Here is a 16,376-nt window from a genome sequence, read left to right on the forward strand (position 1 = left end):
AATATAGAGCCTGCAACACTGAGAAGCAGCTATATTTAAAAAAACAGGGCATAGCAAAACTATTTCATCCATATGGAAACTGATACAGAGTTCAGTGAATTCAGTGAGCTTTTTTTGTTTAGAGAGTTAAATCTAATGTCTCTAGTTCTGTAGCAATTAAGGAAATTCTCCCTAGCTCTTGAATTTCCATGTTTTACATATCACTTGCTGAGTTATTGTTAGTCATTTAAAAGTTAATACCTTTCTTCTAATTTCACATGGTGTTTGCCATCCCACAATTTAAAAAGTACAGTAAATTCACGAATACAAGCCGCACTGAGTATAAGCCGCATCTCTGGGTGTTGGCAAATATTTCGGTTTTTGTCCATAAATAAGCCGCACCTGAATATAAGCCGCTCTGTCGTTCGCAGCGAGGACCCGCATGCAACAAAGTTGCCAAATACTAACAGAACCGCGGCATGGCGGGGGTTTACTGGCTCAACTAAGGCTGTGCAGGCTCGGCCCGCTAGGGGCTGCTGACGGGGCCAGGTGGTCCAGCTCGGTGGTGCTGCTCAGGGCTGGCCGCCGCCTCTGGGTTCGCTCGCCCCGGCCCCGCTCGCGCCGCGGCGCCGGCCGGGCACGGAGAGAGCACCCTGCTCACGCCGCGGCGCTGGTCGGGCACAGAGCACCCCCTGCTCCCGCCACGGCGGCGGAGGGTGGGGGCAGAGCATCCCCCCTCCTCCCCGGGTCGCGGCAATGACGGCGCGGCCCCCCCCCCTCCTCCCCAGGCCGCGGCAATGGCGGCGCGGCCCCCCCCCCCCCCCGTCCACCCCGAGCTGCGGCAATGACGGCGCGGCCCCCTCCCGCTCCTCTCCGAGTCGCGGCAATGGCGGCGCGGGGCCCCCCCAGTCTCTCCCCTGGGCTGCAGCAGAGGAGGAAAGAGAGCTCTCCCGCCTCTCTCCCCGTCCCCCGTGCTGCCTGCAGGGAGCCAGGGCAACACAGTAACACTGTAACAATCGCAGAATGCCGGCTTTTACTGGCAGGTGCTTGGCTCGGCGCCCTGGCTGGCACGTCTGGGGTTGTAAATGTCAGAAAATTATTCACATATTAGCCGCCCCCGAGTATTAGCCACACTTCCGGGTTTCCACCAAAATTTTTGTCAAATTGCTGTGGCTTGTATTCGTGAAATTACTGTAAATCTAGAAGAAAAATACAAAACAGGAAACAATGATAGGAAAATAATTCTGCTGACAATGTCATTCTGGGGAACTGTAAGCACACATTTTCCATTGGGGAACTAGTTTGCAAACCACCCTTAAAATTCTTGCTGGCTGCAACAAAAAGCTCGTATTTCATGCATGCCCTATCCTCCTCAGAAAGAAATTACATAGTTTGATGGAAAGCTTTTAGTAAAATGAATACAAGAACTCTTTTGAATAGGTACTAACAGATCAATTTCTAAATATATAATTTCTAAATCCAAATAGATTAGAAGTTATAAAATCATAATTCATCAACTCATAAATTTACACTTATATACAATGGTATAATCAGCTATTACTTGTAGATGCCATACTAATTACCTGTTCCACTTTCTCTAAGAAAGCAATCCTGCTATCAAGTCATCCTTCCAACACTTCTCAAAAGCAAAAGAGCAAATTCAGATATTACAATATGAAAGGCGCAAATATGAGGAAAAATATAATTTTTTCTACTCAATATGACTGCATTCATGTAGAATAGAAACATTGAGTAGTTTATTCCAAACAGTAAAATAATTAATTGTATTTTGTACATACAGCCATAGAGATTACATCTATCATATGTAAAACTTATCAGTTCTACTTGTACCCAAATAGCTCACAAGCAAATAAACCCCATCTGCAAGGAACAGCATTAGTACTAAACCACTATTATATATACCATATGTATTACATGTGCCTATAAAAGCATTGTATATGTATTTTGAGCTCCAAAGCACAAATCCCAGAACTTGTTTACTGCTATGTAATCCTTTGCTGTACATGAGTGTTGCTAAATGTGCAAATCTTTTCTGAGCCTCAGTGCAATAGCTCTAATGCTAAGTGTTGAGATTAACCAGAGTCCCAGGACGTGTGTTCAGAACAGCTACCAAATAGTGCAACTTCAACTCTTTCCACCTAAACGTATTAACATGAGTTGCAACTCTTCCACTTTGTCAATTACTTCTGTATTAAATTACAAGCTATGTCACAAGAAGTTAAGCAGATATAAAGTCGTTACCATAATTTGCATGTCTAGAGATTGAGCATGAAAGGTTGTAGAATTAAATCTTTGCTCTCATTCTTTCTGGCAAATAATATTATGATAACTATTTTTATTCTACCTGGAGAGCTCATATGTACAGCACTTTCTTTTCATTACATGGAAACTCCAAAGACAAATAAAATGTTATTTCTTTTGCTTTCATGAAAGACCAATTATATGTGAAAAGACTACAAAATGTCGTGGGATGTATGTGTGTTATATATCCTGTTCCAAGAAGTGAAATAGCATGCAAAGAAAAATTCAAGTTATTTTATAATAATTTGAAATATAAAAGACATTTTTAAGTTTCAGTGAAGATTTACTGAAGGGGATACTTGGAAAAAGATTGCAGTAAGAAGCATGCAGATACTACTTAAACCCATAGCATTTTTAAGAAACAGATCAGTCAGTCAATAGTTCTTATTGTGAAAAGAAATCTCTTCTTTTTGTGAAAGATGAACTATATCCTACAAAGATCCATGTCAGTGAATTGCTAAATTTTCAATTCCTAAAAATTCAGGATTATTGCATTAAGACACAGATATCTTAGCCAGGAGTCCACCACAAAATTCTAGGAGTGCATTAGCTGCATCAGGAGAACAGAATGCAGTGTTTCACTTGATACAGGTTATCTGTAGGTTGTTTCTATTTATAATCTGCATTACTACTGTGTATGGGAATTCACATGGACCACAATACCACAGCATTAAATTTTATAAAGAGAAAGGAAACAATGGATCCTAGACCAGGAAAAGAGATAATAACATATTTTCAACCCTTGGTACATATTTTAAGAATCCCAATGCTAGCTTTTAGTTGACTTGACCTGAATGCCATTACAGCCCTCAACTCACCTTTGAGCATGAACAACAGCACTGATACCATCAGTTTTGATGTTACAACAGGATACAGTTAAAAAGACATGATTCGTATTCCAGCCCTATCTCCCCTGTGGCTGGAAGAGAAACTTGGGGCTTCTCTTCCTTGGACAAGTACCTTACAGTGTGATAACTTCACAATGTACAACAAGGATAATATACACACATAAGCAAACAAGACAGGACTTGATTTCTCTGATTCTAGTCGAATGTACTCTTCAGCTGAGCCCTGTTTTAATTGACTGGGGAAGATAAAATGCACTGTGTTATAACTAGAACAATAACCAGTGCATTTTAAAGTGTTTTTTCAACTCCTTAACATGTCAATTCTATTGAAAACACTTTCACATCAAGTAAGATCTATTCAGACTAAACATATTCAATATCTAATAGAAGAGAGATTTGAGAACTTATGAACCTGATAACTTCAGTCAAAACTCGACTAATGTGTTATTGCCCACTGCAGACTAACAGTTTCAAACTGGTCATGTACAGGACAGGCAGTATGGTCCATTAGAGCATATGAAATTCAGGGTCCTATTGAATGGGGAGACAAGATATACGAGTTAGCTTTTTAATATCCATTGAATTATCTAAGTGCACTCTAGGAACAAGTTTCCCTTCTCTCCTCTGCCCACCTTATCCCTATCACTATGTTCAAGATGTCTGCCTAGAAGCATGTCTACCTAGCATTACAATTTTAACAGTAATAGACACCAGTGAATAAATGGCATGATAGGCAAATACCTAAGCTAACTATATTGAGGGAAAAATAATTTTCTTTTGCTGAATATAAATCAGAGAGAGATTCTCTTATTCCCAGTGCTGGTGTTCTGAAATACAATGATTTAATTATTTCCAGTTGCCCTTTTGGTTCTTTGTTTTTTTTTAACACCAAGCTGAGAAGGACTGTGAATCTCACTGCATGCTTCTACTGTATGCGTGCTACAATAAAGGCAGGTAGGAAACTCTTGACAGAAAATCTTTATTCCTCTTCTATTAAGTGTTCCTTATCACTTCACCATCTAGTGCATTGAGCTGCCTCTCTCAAGGTCCCTTTCTAACATAAATGTGATCACAGTAAGCTACTGACATTGAAAACTGCAAACTCTGGCCAAAGACAGGCCACAGTCTCCCAGTGCCCTAATTTTTCTACCCATTAAATAGGAATAAAGATATTTCTTTATGTCAAAAACTTTGGCAACAGAGGTACAGAAGTGTCTTTTTTCAAATCACAATTAGGAAAATACCACCTGATGATACAGGGGACAGAAAGGGTAGGGAAAAAAAAGGAGGAAGAGAAAATGACCTGCAGGAATATTTAAGGAAACAATAACCAAAAACAGTTGGTCAACTATATGAATAGATGATGAAATGAATGGAGGTAGCATTTCTGTTCCTTTGCAACTTGAATACGGCAGTCACTCACTTTTCTCCACTCAATTCACAGGCAATTTTATTCCTATTTTATCAGCATTATATCAAGACAACAAAAAATACCAAAGTGGCAGGCAAAAGTACTTTTCAAAATCAGAAAGGGCAAGGAAGTAGACAAAAAAGTAGATTCTTTTCCTTTCACATCATGTAAAATGAGAGAAAACAGAGACATAGAGTAAACCAAATAGAAATAAAGCATAAAAACACTTTCTGCATTTACTCTAGAAGACTGTGGTTAGATTTTTCTTGTTTTACTTGTCAGGCTCCCTTTTCTCTAAAACCAACATTTTGTAAATATAGTGTTTAGATGAAGGCTTTAACTACACTAAATGTCTTCTATTGCTATAGTTATTTCATATGTCCCTCTTGCCAGTGTTTCCACAGAGGTAGCACATGCTGACAAAGAAATTATTGGCAGAAATAACCCAAATAACATACCTGTGTTTGCACTCAGAGCTTTTGAGCAATTGATAAAGCACACAAGTCTTTCATACCCCGAGCTGAAATAACAACAAACCAAAATGAAGGCCATAGCCTTCAAAACATATTTTTTTCACTCTATTTTTGCTCCTTTAAGTCCCCTGAAATTGCTTCCATGAATGGGCAAGAGCTAAATTAATAAAGTTTGTACTGCTCCCTTGCACATACTGCGTTTGTAATAGATTAAAATCACTCACTACACCCCTGCAGGACCTCTAATCTAAAACTCTAAATTGTGAGGAAAAAAAATGTGGTTGAGTGAATCAGAAGCATCTTTCACAATTTTTACTGTGAAATAATACCTAAACACAACTTATAAAAAGCTAAGCTGGGCACAACCTGGCAAAAAACTCAAGTTCTTCTCTAGGCATAAATGTAGGAAAAACATCCAGTATATGTATTATTTTCTCCACATTCAGAAGGAAGGAATGATAAGCAACCCTTAAAATATTTTCAGAATTACTGGGTGGCTTCAGTTAAGACTGATTATTTGTTTCCTATCTGTCTGTCCTATACACCTTTCATGTGTATCTGTAATTCACTTACTAAAAGGTTACCTGACTCCTGTGTTTGTTCTCCCCTGCTAAAACCTCAGTGTTTTTTTCTGAAACCTGAAACTTTCCAAACAGTCAGTGAACTCAGACTCTTTCTTTTAATTGCAAAAAACCGTATCTGAAAATAATCCTCCCAATTATGTATTTCTAGCAGCAGTAATATGTAATTACAAAGAAAGTATCTTCTGACTGTGGGACAAGTGAGTCTGCAGGTAATAAATGGCTTATTTTGCTCAGACTAACACGACACTCCTCCCTGCCCCATTGGCCCCCCCCCCCCCCCCCAAAAAATTTAAAAAGGCCTGACCAAAAAACTATGCATGAAACTAAAAACAACTTCGATGAAACAAAACCAAAATATGGTATTTTACTGCATACTTACTGCACTATAAAAATGTATGGACGCTGACCAGTCTGGAGTGGAGCTACTCAGAATTACGCCTTCACAAAACATGCCTGATGTGGATATCAAGTACTTTGAACCAAGTGCTTCACTCATATCCTTTCCTACATGTTTGCATTACTTACTAATATTGACACAGTGCAAGACACCAGCTTAACTCCAGCTATTGTGAAAGCATGTTTTCAATGCCAAACCAAAGATTTTGGTTTCACCTGGTTTATGCATTTACGCAAATACATTAATTTATTAATATATAAAATAAAACACTGACTTGCACTTACCAGTTTTAGGGTTTATTGAGAAGAATCCCTGTGGATTTCCACTTGTAATCTTGTAGGTTAATTTTTCACTTGAGCTTGAATCTGGATCAAATGCCTCAATCTGAATGACAGATACATCTTTAGGTGAGTTTTCCATGACCTCTGGGTAATAAACTGGTTCTGTGGTCTGAGGAGCATTATCATTAACATCCCCAACTTCTATGTAGATTTCAATTAAAGATGATAAAGGCACAACGCCTTGATCTGTTGCATAAACAGTAAGCCAGTAATGTGAAGTAGTCTCACGATCCAGGTGATCTGTAGTTTCAATAATACCTGTTTAACAGGAAGAAAGATAAATAGAAAATGCTCAGTAAGTATGCAGGAAAGTGTAAAAACACAGTAAGCAACAAGTTCAAATAAATTAATAAATCAAAATTAATACAAGTTCAAAATAACTAACATTGATTCTACCGTGTGTGCTAATAAACACACACAAATATATTAAGGCTCATCCAAAACCCAGAAACAAAATTACAAAAAATAAAATTACTATAACAGTTTTCAGAAATTATGCATCACACATTAAAGCAATGTATTAACTGATTTCCTTTCCAACATATTTTTGAAATACATCAGACCAGTTAACACTATTCATAAAATCAGTTTTGCCTGAAAGATTAAATCAAATATGCAATTCACAATCTTTTGGGATTTGAGTGACCCTCTTTACTCATCACAGTAAATTTTATATCATATTAAACTATCCAGTTTAGAAGCCAAACTCTTGACCTCTTTACTATTATCCATATTAATGTGCAACTATTAAATGTGAAATATTTTTATCTCCATGTCCAAATGAATTATTTGATTGAACTTTCTTAATGTGCTGATTTATGTTCACACAGACATGTCACAGAAAAGAAAACAAAAGTTATATCAAAGCTAACCTTTGCTGCATTAAGACTAACCAATGGTTGCCATTACTTTAGAAATGGAAGGCAGCAAAAATAGGGGCAAAAATCTGCTCAATCTTACAAACATAAAATGAATTACCAAATAAGGAACTACTGTACAATTCACAAACTTAATAAAAAGCTGTCTGCTCAGCCTACGGAGATTGTCTAAGCCAGAACTGATTAAAGAATTTACACAGCACAAAGATATACAACTGTATTTTTATAGGCAGCTTACTCCACAGGTACAGCCAAAATATGCATGTGTCAAAAGGGTTTGTGGGGTATAGTGTAACCCGTAAGATGAGGGATGAAAATTAAATAGAGTCATAGAGCCACGGCACAATAAAACTTCCACACTTTCCATTTCCTGATCCAGTCACTCCTACAAGGTGTCTGATTTGAGATATTTTCTTAATAGAACTTAAAATCAACCTGATACATGTCAGGATGAAGATCACAGTAAGCCTTTGCAGCCATTTCAGTGAAAATTTTGAAGGGCTTTGTCATGGCTCTTACTATTTGTTGTACACTCACTCACCAGGACTAATTGGGACAAGCGCCAAGATGAGTCAAACTATCACCATGACAGCCAGTTTTGGACTCTAGATAAAGCCACATAATGTGAGCATGCATGATGTGGCACTTCTACTGAGCGCATCTACAGTAAATTCACGAATACAAGCTGCACTGAGTATAAGCCGCATCTCTGGGTGTTGGCAAATATTTCGGTTTCTGTCCATAGATAAGCCGCACACGAATATAAGCCGCTCTGTCGTTCGCAGCGAGGACCTGCGTGCAATTAGTAACAGAACCGCGGGAGGGCGGGGTTTACTGGCTGAGCTAAGGCTGTGCAGGCTCGGCCCGCTAGGGGCCGCTGACGGAGCCAGGTGGCCCAGCCCGGTGCTGCCGCTCGGGGCCGGCCGCCGCTGCCCCTGGGCTCGGTCACCCCGGGTCGGCGCTGCCCCGCGGTGGCAGGCAGGGACGGAGCTTCCCCCGCTCCTACGGCAGCGGCGGCGGGCGGGGACGGAGCTTTCCCGCGCCCGTGGCGCCGGCGGCGGGCGCGGACAAAGCACCCCGCCTCCTCCCCGAGCCGCGGCAATGGCGGCGCGCACTTCCCGCCCCCCCCCGGGCCGCGGCAATGGCGGCGCGGGGCTCCCGCCGGCTCCCCGAGACGCGGCAATGGCGGCGTGCACTTCCCCCCCCCTCCCCGGGCCGCGGCAATGGCTGCGCAGGGCTCCCGTCGGCTCCCGGAGCCGCGGCAATGGCGGTGCCCCCCCCACGTCGGCTCCCCGGGCCGCGGCAATGGCGGCGCGGCCCCCGCGAGCCGCGGTAATGGCGGCGCCCCCCCCGTCGGCTCCTCGGGCCGCGGCAATGGCGGCGCGGCCCCCCCCGCGTCCTCCCCGAGCCGTGGCAGTGGCGGCGCCCCCCCCCCCCCCGTCGGCTCCCAGGGCCGCGGCAATGGTGGCGCCCCCCCCCCTCCTCCCCTGGGCTGCAGCAGAGGAGGAAAGAGAGCTCTCCCGCCTCTCTCCCCGCCCCCCGTGCTGCCTGCAGGGAGCCAGGGCGACACGGTAACACTGTAACAATTGCGAAATGCCGGCTTTTACTGGCCGGTGCTTGGCTCGGCACTCTGGCTGGCACGTCTGGGGTTGTAAATGTCAGAAAATTATTAATATATTAGCCGCACCCGACTATTAGCCGCACTTCCGGGTTTCCACCAAAATTTTTGTCAAATTGCTGTGGCTTGTATTCGTGAAATTACTGTACTTCACACAGATACATACATGTGTATATAGTTACATATTCACACCATCAATAAAATTTGCCACAGTTTTCACAGGAGTTCTTTGGGAAAGGAATTAATTCAAGTATTGTGTCCTTCACACACTACAGACACTTTTAAAAATACATTATACTGACTAGCAAAATATTAAGCAATTGCTCATTTATTCATTATTTTCTTTGCCTTGTGAGAAGCTGCATAAAGGTCTGACCATGACAGTTTAAAATTTTAAGATGTCAATAAGATCACTTCAGAAAGGCTGGAGGGGATTAAAACTCACGCTTAGACCTGCAAATTCCCATATGTAGCATTTCAAGCAACACAGCATTTCAGAACTACCACCAGATGTCAGTGTGGAAATTGGTTTAATATAGTGTCAAAGGCTACAGAACTGGGATAAAAAGGAGGGGCACTGCAATTTCAAAATATGCATGCATTACATGCAGTCTATAAAAGTCTGTGAAAGTAAACTACTGGCTTTATAATTTCCTTTCTTATTTTTTATTTTTTGCAGAACAACATCATCAACAACTAAGTTCAGGTGTTAATTAATACTGGTATTTTATATTTCCAGTCTCTCTGCCTCAGTATTTATTTTGTTTGATGACAGTTTTACTATTAAAACAGAAAGGTAATCCCATAGTCACTAGATTTGTGCACTGGTTATTGGTTTCTGCATAAATTTGCTCTTAAAAATAGACACAGCCTTGAGCACTCAGTTACCCAGACTCTACTTTGTAACTCATGGTAAATTTTTTGCATGACTCTACCCCAGCCAGGAGATTTGCTTGAGAGTAAATAAATTTGTTACTTGCTGTGGCCTCACTTCTAAATCTAAATGCTGGATGTAGCATACAAGCACTTAATCTTGGGTAGACTATGTATGCCTTAGCAAGTTCTTATCCTACCAAAGAGAAGACTGGATTATATTAATTCCCTCCTAGCAAGGGTTCCAGCAATGCTGCTTTATTGCTGAGTCATGCTGAAAAGAGCAACTGCTTTCATTTTACACCTCCCACTTTCTAAACAGTAGCTGCATCAGAAGTGGCAGATCAATTTTGACATAGCCTTGACTGATTCTAAAGAAAGATAAAAAGAGATTCTTCTGGAAATGAAGCTCACTTCCTGCAATCTGCTCACCTAGCATCTACAGATTCTACCTCCCTAGTTATCAAAGCCCTCCTCAAGTAAAAGGATGACAGAATCTATTTTACATTTTGTAGCGTATCTGTTCTCAAATGTCCATTCCCTTACGCCACAGCCATCACACAGGACGAAGAGGAAAAAAAGCACAATACCCAAAAAGTAGTATCTCAGAAAGAAATATGTGGAAAAACTTGCAGTATAATACAGTGCACATGGGCAACTTTGTCTTTTGGTTATTTTTTGCTTTCAAAGTAGATCTGCATATATAATGTTACTTCTGTATATTCTACATACACTTTGCAGAGTGTTCAATAAAAGGTTTACAATCTGTCTGATGATCTGACCACTGGATGCATCATGTAAAGTTTCTCCAAAAGGATAGTTCTGGCTTTCAGAATGTCCCAATTTCCTACATGGGCACTCACACACTAAGCATGCATTAGTCAAAGTAACAGGTCATTGTTTTTCCATTTTGTTATGTTTCTCACTCAATTGATCCTGATTTTTAGGGTGAACATTCTTTCCTTATGTGAAAGTATCCAGGAAAACAATTTTATGATCAGCTATGCAAAATTGTCTACCTAACTTCTTAACACTAATCAACAGGTTAATTCCTGAAATAATTTTTCTTTAAAGGCACAAAGGACCCAGTTTAAAATAGATGTAATAGATACGTATAAGTATGCAAGTTGGGAAACTTGTATTTGTGGATGTCCTACCCCTGGAGGTGTTCAAGGGCAGCTTGCACAAGCCTTTAAACAACCTGGTCTAGTGAAAAGTGTCACTGCCCATGGGCACAGAGTTTGAACTAGGTGAACTTTAGGGTTCCTTCCAACTCAAACTATTCTACAACTCCATGATTACCAGAGACAGACATCCCAGGTAAGTGGATTACTTTTACTCAAAAAAATATTCCTCCATAAAAGCTATGTGAAAGGGAGACAGGGAACAAAAATTTCCCTTCGACCTTCACATATTGAGGGCTATGGAGTAGAGGCCACCACACCCAGCTCTCCTCATGCTCAAAGCTGCAGACAGTACAAGGGAAGGGATGACTGGTCTATTAATATGACTCAGCATTCTTCTGATGTTTGAACCCAGTAAAAAAATGTATTAATCCAGCACACATCTGGGGGTGGGGCCAGGCTCAGACAATCAAAACTTTAATTTCTTCTGGTTCTAAATCAGCTTTTATGTCACCAAATACAATCAAAACTAAACACACATAACTATATGAAGTACATAGTTTTTTCTGTGCCCCCTCAACTATCTGATCTTACATCAGTAATTACAAAACACCATCCTATTGTCATTACTCTAGTTGAAATTGCTCCCAAAGTTTAACACTAAATCTTTCCTTATTTTGCCTATGAGAACACAAATAAATTAATTTTTAATTTCTATGCAATAATCAACAAAATTGCATAAAAACTTCAGCAGCCTACTATACTTTCTAAGGAACACAACCTCAAAAGATTTGACTGATTACTTTTTTTAACAATTACAGCAATAATTCTCCTACCAAATCACAGGTCTAGAACCAATCCTTTAAGTAACATTCATCCTTGTCTCACTTTTCGGCTCTTGCAAATATTGACTACAGTAGTCTGTTTTACATATTAGGGCATCATAAGACTGTATGCTGCCTGAAAGCCAGCACTTAGCACTTGCGGAGTTTATAAATTCACTGGTTTCTAGTTCCAGTGGTTCTCAAGGTAACAGAAAAAAACTGATCAGAACTCCTATATCAAACAGAAATAATAAAACAATCTAATAAAAGTCAATTTGTTTTAAACTTGCAAACATCTAGATCCATTAAGCATCAATAAGATGTTGATCATATAATCAGTTTCAACAGCATGCTTTGGCTCCTAGAGAGAATTTTTCCTTTTGTTTTTTTTTGTGGCGCAAGGCACATTTAAGGATTACACCTTAAGTGCCTCTACAGTATTGTCAATGCTGTAAAAATTCCATCTCTGCTCTAACTCTTCTCCCATTTACAGACTATCTTTAATCAGTAGATTTCCCATCCATCCTCTATGCTAAGGCAGTTGGCTAACTGTGACTTTCACAAACCATTTGTTTTTAATGTAGCAAAACAAGTTGAGAAGTCTACTAACAAATCTTTTGCCTGTATGATAATTCCAAAGACTCGCAAACATTGTTATTCAAAACGTAAGGTTAAGCGAGGATTTTAAAAGCATTTTTCATTTGACTGGCTGTGCAGTCTTAACGCCTTTCAGGTGGTCAGGATAAAAAGAAATTTAAATTCAGTCACTAACCACCAGAGGGGAGCACAAAAGAGCTCTGATGAAATGTTTCTCAGTCACCTGCAAGAGGACATCAGAAGTGATTTTACAAAATTCATATGTCTGAAATTTTAGACTAGATATTGTTCCCACTCGATGCAGTAGGACTTTTCTATCAATTTCATTAAAGGAAGGCAAAAGTCCTAAGTGACTACTGCAGAGTATAATTTGGACAGAATTTAATGTGGAGGAACAGGATGGTTTATGAATACAGCAACTGAAGAAAAGGTTGAAACAGTAAACCCACTCTCAACAAGAACCAACATTTCCCCCAGTTTAAATCCCACAACAGAAAATCACTACAACCAAAGTCACTCTTAAAAACAAAAATAAGCATAAAATACACCTCAAATCTGACACTCTTGCATATGCCAATTTTATCTAATTAACAAATGCTCAAAACTATAATACTCCCAATTCCCAGGGATGATCCTCCTTAAGTGTGCTTATCCATAAGAACTCTAATTAACAATATTAATGATTCCATAATGGAAATCAAAACCTGCAATCATTTCTCAGCAAAGCATGAAAATGCAGTTTAGCAGAATTTGCCCCGGGAATGACATTTGAAACAAACTAAGAAATCCCTGGCCTGGAACACGGTGCTTGAAATCTGATTACAAACTCAATCTAACTTGTAGTAAACTGGGTAAATCAAAAAGCTTCTTCAGCTGCTTTAAAAGCCATTTGGGGGACTAGGGGGAAAGCAGTATTTTACAAATTGCGCGAACAAAAGTTTTGATCAAATATGACCTTCAACAAATAACCAACTCAGATCAAAGTTTTAAAAGGCAGTGGATTAAGCCTGTTATAAACACGGAGACATGCTGTTCTCAATGGCACTAGACTGCCAGTTCACCAACCCAGACTGCAACTGTCCTGAATTCTAAACAAACAGCAAGTCACTGCAAGGTAAACTATCACCATGGTCTGAACACCCTTTTAAATTAGAGATAAAATTGCTCAGCACATAGTGCAGTTCACTACATGAATCTCTACTACCTCAAGATAAGCAACAATAGATTTTCCAGAAGTTATTATGTGAACAAGAGTCCAAAGGATCCCAGCTCCCAAGAGTTTGGGGCAGTTTTTCTGGGAAAATTTCTGTTTTACATTTTGTGAAACTTTGCTTAAGCTGTTGTTGCAACAAAGAAAGAGTCACATCAGCCTCATTTGTTAGTGGTTTGGCTACCTTCCAAAGTAAAGTCTTATTTAATATAATACTATCATACTTTGGCTTCTAATGTTATACAATTCAGAACAGACAGTATTCAGGTTGTTACTAAAATTTTCACCAGAATAGGACAGAAAAACATTTTATAAAGCTGGTATTTTCAACTTCTGATTTTTTGTGCAGCTCATTTTATTTAAAATAGCATATATTCTAACTTTGTTTACAACAGTGCAGTTCTTCAAACATACCCAGATCAAACACAGATGAACACAAATTACTTCCCATTAATCTTTCTTATATGCTGCTTTTCCTAGATTTTTTTATTACATTATCTACCATGATGTGATTAACATTCTCCTGAGCTGTATAAATACAGAGGCAATAGCAGAGAAAACAGGATTAAAAAAAAACCCCAAAAAACAAACAGTCCCCCATCCCTCAAAAACCCGCACCCACAAGAAACCAGGAAAGAGCATCTGGCATGGGAAAAGATGCAGTGCTTGTCTGCTTCTCAGCAGATCCCAGAGACCTTAAAGAGGAACACATCCAATCTCTTTCACCCTCCTTTTCCCCTTGAGTAACTTCTAGAGGCACAGTCAAATCAGGACAGTTGGCAAGTGCAACCCTGTGTGCTCCTGTGTGTTACACATAGGGGTTTTTTTCCTTTTTTTTTCCCTCTCCACTTCATGATCCCTGTCAGAAATGCTAAGAAGAAGGAAGGTGACTTGGGAAAAAAGTGCATTTATTAATAGTTATGGTATCTACCCATGCAAGATGAAACAGACTACAGCAAACTGGAGTGCACTATTTACAAGTGCTACACCCATCTGTAATACCAATTGTGGCCACTGTCATAGTTCAGATTCTTTCAACTTTTTCAGCAATTAAAAAACCCCCTCTATCTATGTTTCTGTTAACTTCTCAACTTCCTTCTGATAATTTCTGAAACTTCTGGTCACAGCTGTAATCTGACATTGGGAAATGCCTTGAAGCAGCAGTCACAACCCTACATACCATAAAGTATTTTATAATTTGAAGGTTTTGAAACATGTAACCTATTGAACTCTAACAATTATTCTTTCCCTGAGGCCACTGTGCTACTGTAACTCAGGCCTCTACCAAGCACCAGTGTGTAAGAGATAACTAGATCTTAAGCCTACTATGCTTCTAAACTAGCATCCAATGCTAATGTCAACAAAATTCAATAGTATTTGATCACTCAAGTGCAATAAATAACCACTTAGAAAAACCAAAACAAAGACAGCACAGTATCACATCAGCCCTAATTTTACACAAACCAACTATCCTTAAGCACTGAAAATTTTACATATGTCCTACCACAGAGACAACAAACTATTCAGTACATAAAATATCAGCTGAAAGGACCAAAATGTCCATCCTGGTAACTCCATGAAATAATCTCCTTCTAAAGAAGGAATGGAATGAGATTCCTCTTACAAAAGTGAAATGTCAGCTCATCCACTCTGTAAACACAGCAGATGCCAAGAGAGGCACTGCACTCTAACTCTTGAAATATTAAAGACCTGTGGTAGACAGTGGGAACTTTTTAAAAGTATATACAATCTCTTAAGAAAAGCATTATTGTTGACAAATAAACTGAGCTGGAAAAGTTCCTTACTTTTATTGCGTGTGCACTCTGAACAGGAAGCATTACCTGATTATGCCCCTATGGAACAAAGTGCAAAAGCCACCTAGAGAAAAATTATTTGCTCTTCTGGTCCATAGCAATTTTAGGCTTATCACTGACAATGCAAGCTACTCATATCACACTTCTTGCATTTGAGGATTGACACAGACTAAACTGTACTGTTTCAGAATATAAATAATCCTTGCTTGCATCCCTGAAGGAGAGCAAAAAGTTTTAGTAACTATTGCTTGCCTTTGAATCACACATGAACAAGAGATGTTCACTGCTTTTCACTCGCCTCTTCTCCAGAGGCATCAATTAGGCAAAGACAGAAAGACTGTAACCTGGCAACAAACCATCAATACTGTGTTTTCCATACCGCAAAGTGAGGTTACTTGTCTGCAAACACGTCTAAAGAATGCAAATATGCAAAAAATAATGATTCAGTCTAGTTTGAAATAGTTCATTTTTTTCTTTTCAACCACTCAGAAATTCTTCTGTTTTACCTAAGCCGAAATGCAAATTAACACATTCTGATTGATTTTTTTAATAATTTGGTGCTTTAGTTTTTACATGCATCCTGGTTAATTACATTTTAATGTTAGGGGAACAAAAAGCCAACCAAAAAAACGACCAACCAAAGATTTTCTCATGTACCCCAAGATAATACTGTCTAACTTACAATATAAACAATATGATCAATATAAACATTCATTCTAAAAGTTAATGCTTGTCACATAGATTTTACAGATTTTACACATTTATTTCGTTAAATGTCCAGCAAGTTACTACACAGTGGTTTTAATTCACTTTTATAACATTTCTTCTTTATAAAAAAGAGATTTTTTCTTTAGAAGAAAGGCAATGAAAAAACCTAAGCTTCCCTATTTCAGCTTCAGAGAATGCACAGAAAAATTTCTCAGGAAAAGCTACACAAAAAGTACTTAAAATAAGGTGAAAGTATCATGTTAGAACTACAAGTCTTTTGACAGCATGTATGAGGGCAGATTCCAGAAAATGTAATTAAATTTTGTTTATAGCTCGTTGACATAGAAGGCTATACACACTTCAGGCTGTGTCTTG

General features: G+C 39.4%; 1 protein-coding gene across 5 annotated transcripts in view; it reads right to left on the bottom strand.

Moving 5' to 3' along the window:
- The window catches only part of FAT1 (FAT atypical cadherin 1), a 112,884-nt gene that overhangs the window by 67,869 nt on the left and 28,639 nt on the right, over nucleotides 1–16,376 (bottom strand). For all 5 annotated transcript variants that reach the window (XR_004417931.1, XM_033059760.2, XM_033059761.2 and 2 more), the window contains exon 3: nucleotides 6,299–6,613. Coding sequence is in view for 4 of the 5 variants with exons in the window: in XM_033059760.2 (XP_032915651.1) it covers nucleotides 6,299–6,613 (315 nt within the window). In the remaining variant the exon portion in view is untranslated. The remainder of the gene's footprint in view (nucleotides 1–6,298; nucleotides 6,614–16,376) is intronic.

Source organism: Catharus ustulatus, chromosome 5, assembly GCF_009819885.2.
Source record: "Catharus ustulatus isolate bCatUst1 chromosome 5, bCatUst1.pri.v2, whole genome shotgun sequence".
Classification (NCBI taxonomy): domain Eukaryota; kingdom Metazoa; phylum Chordata; class Aves; order Passeriformes; family Turdidae; genus Catharus; species Catharus ustulatus.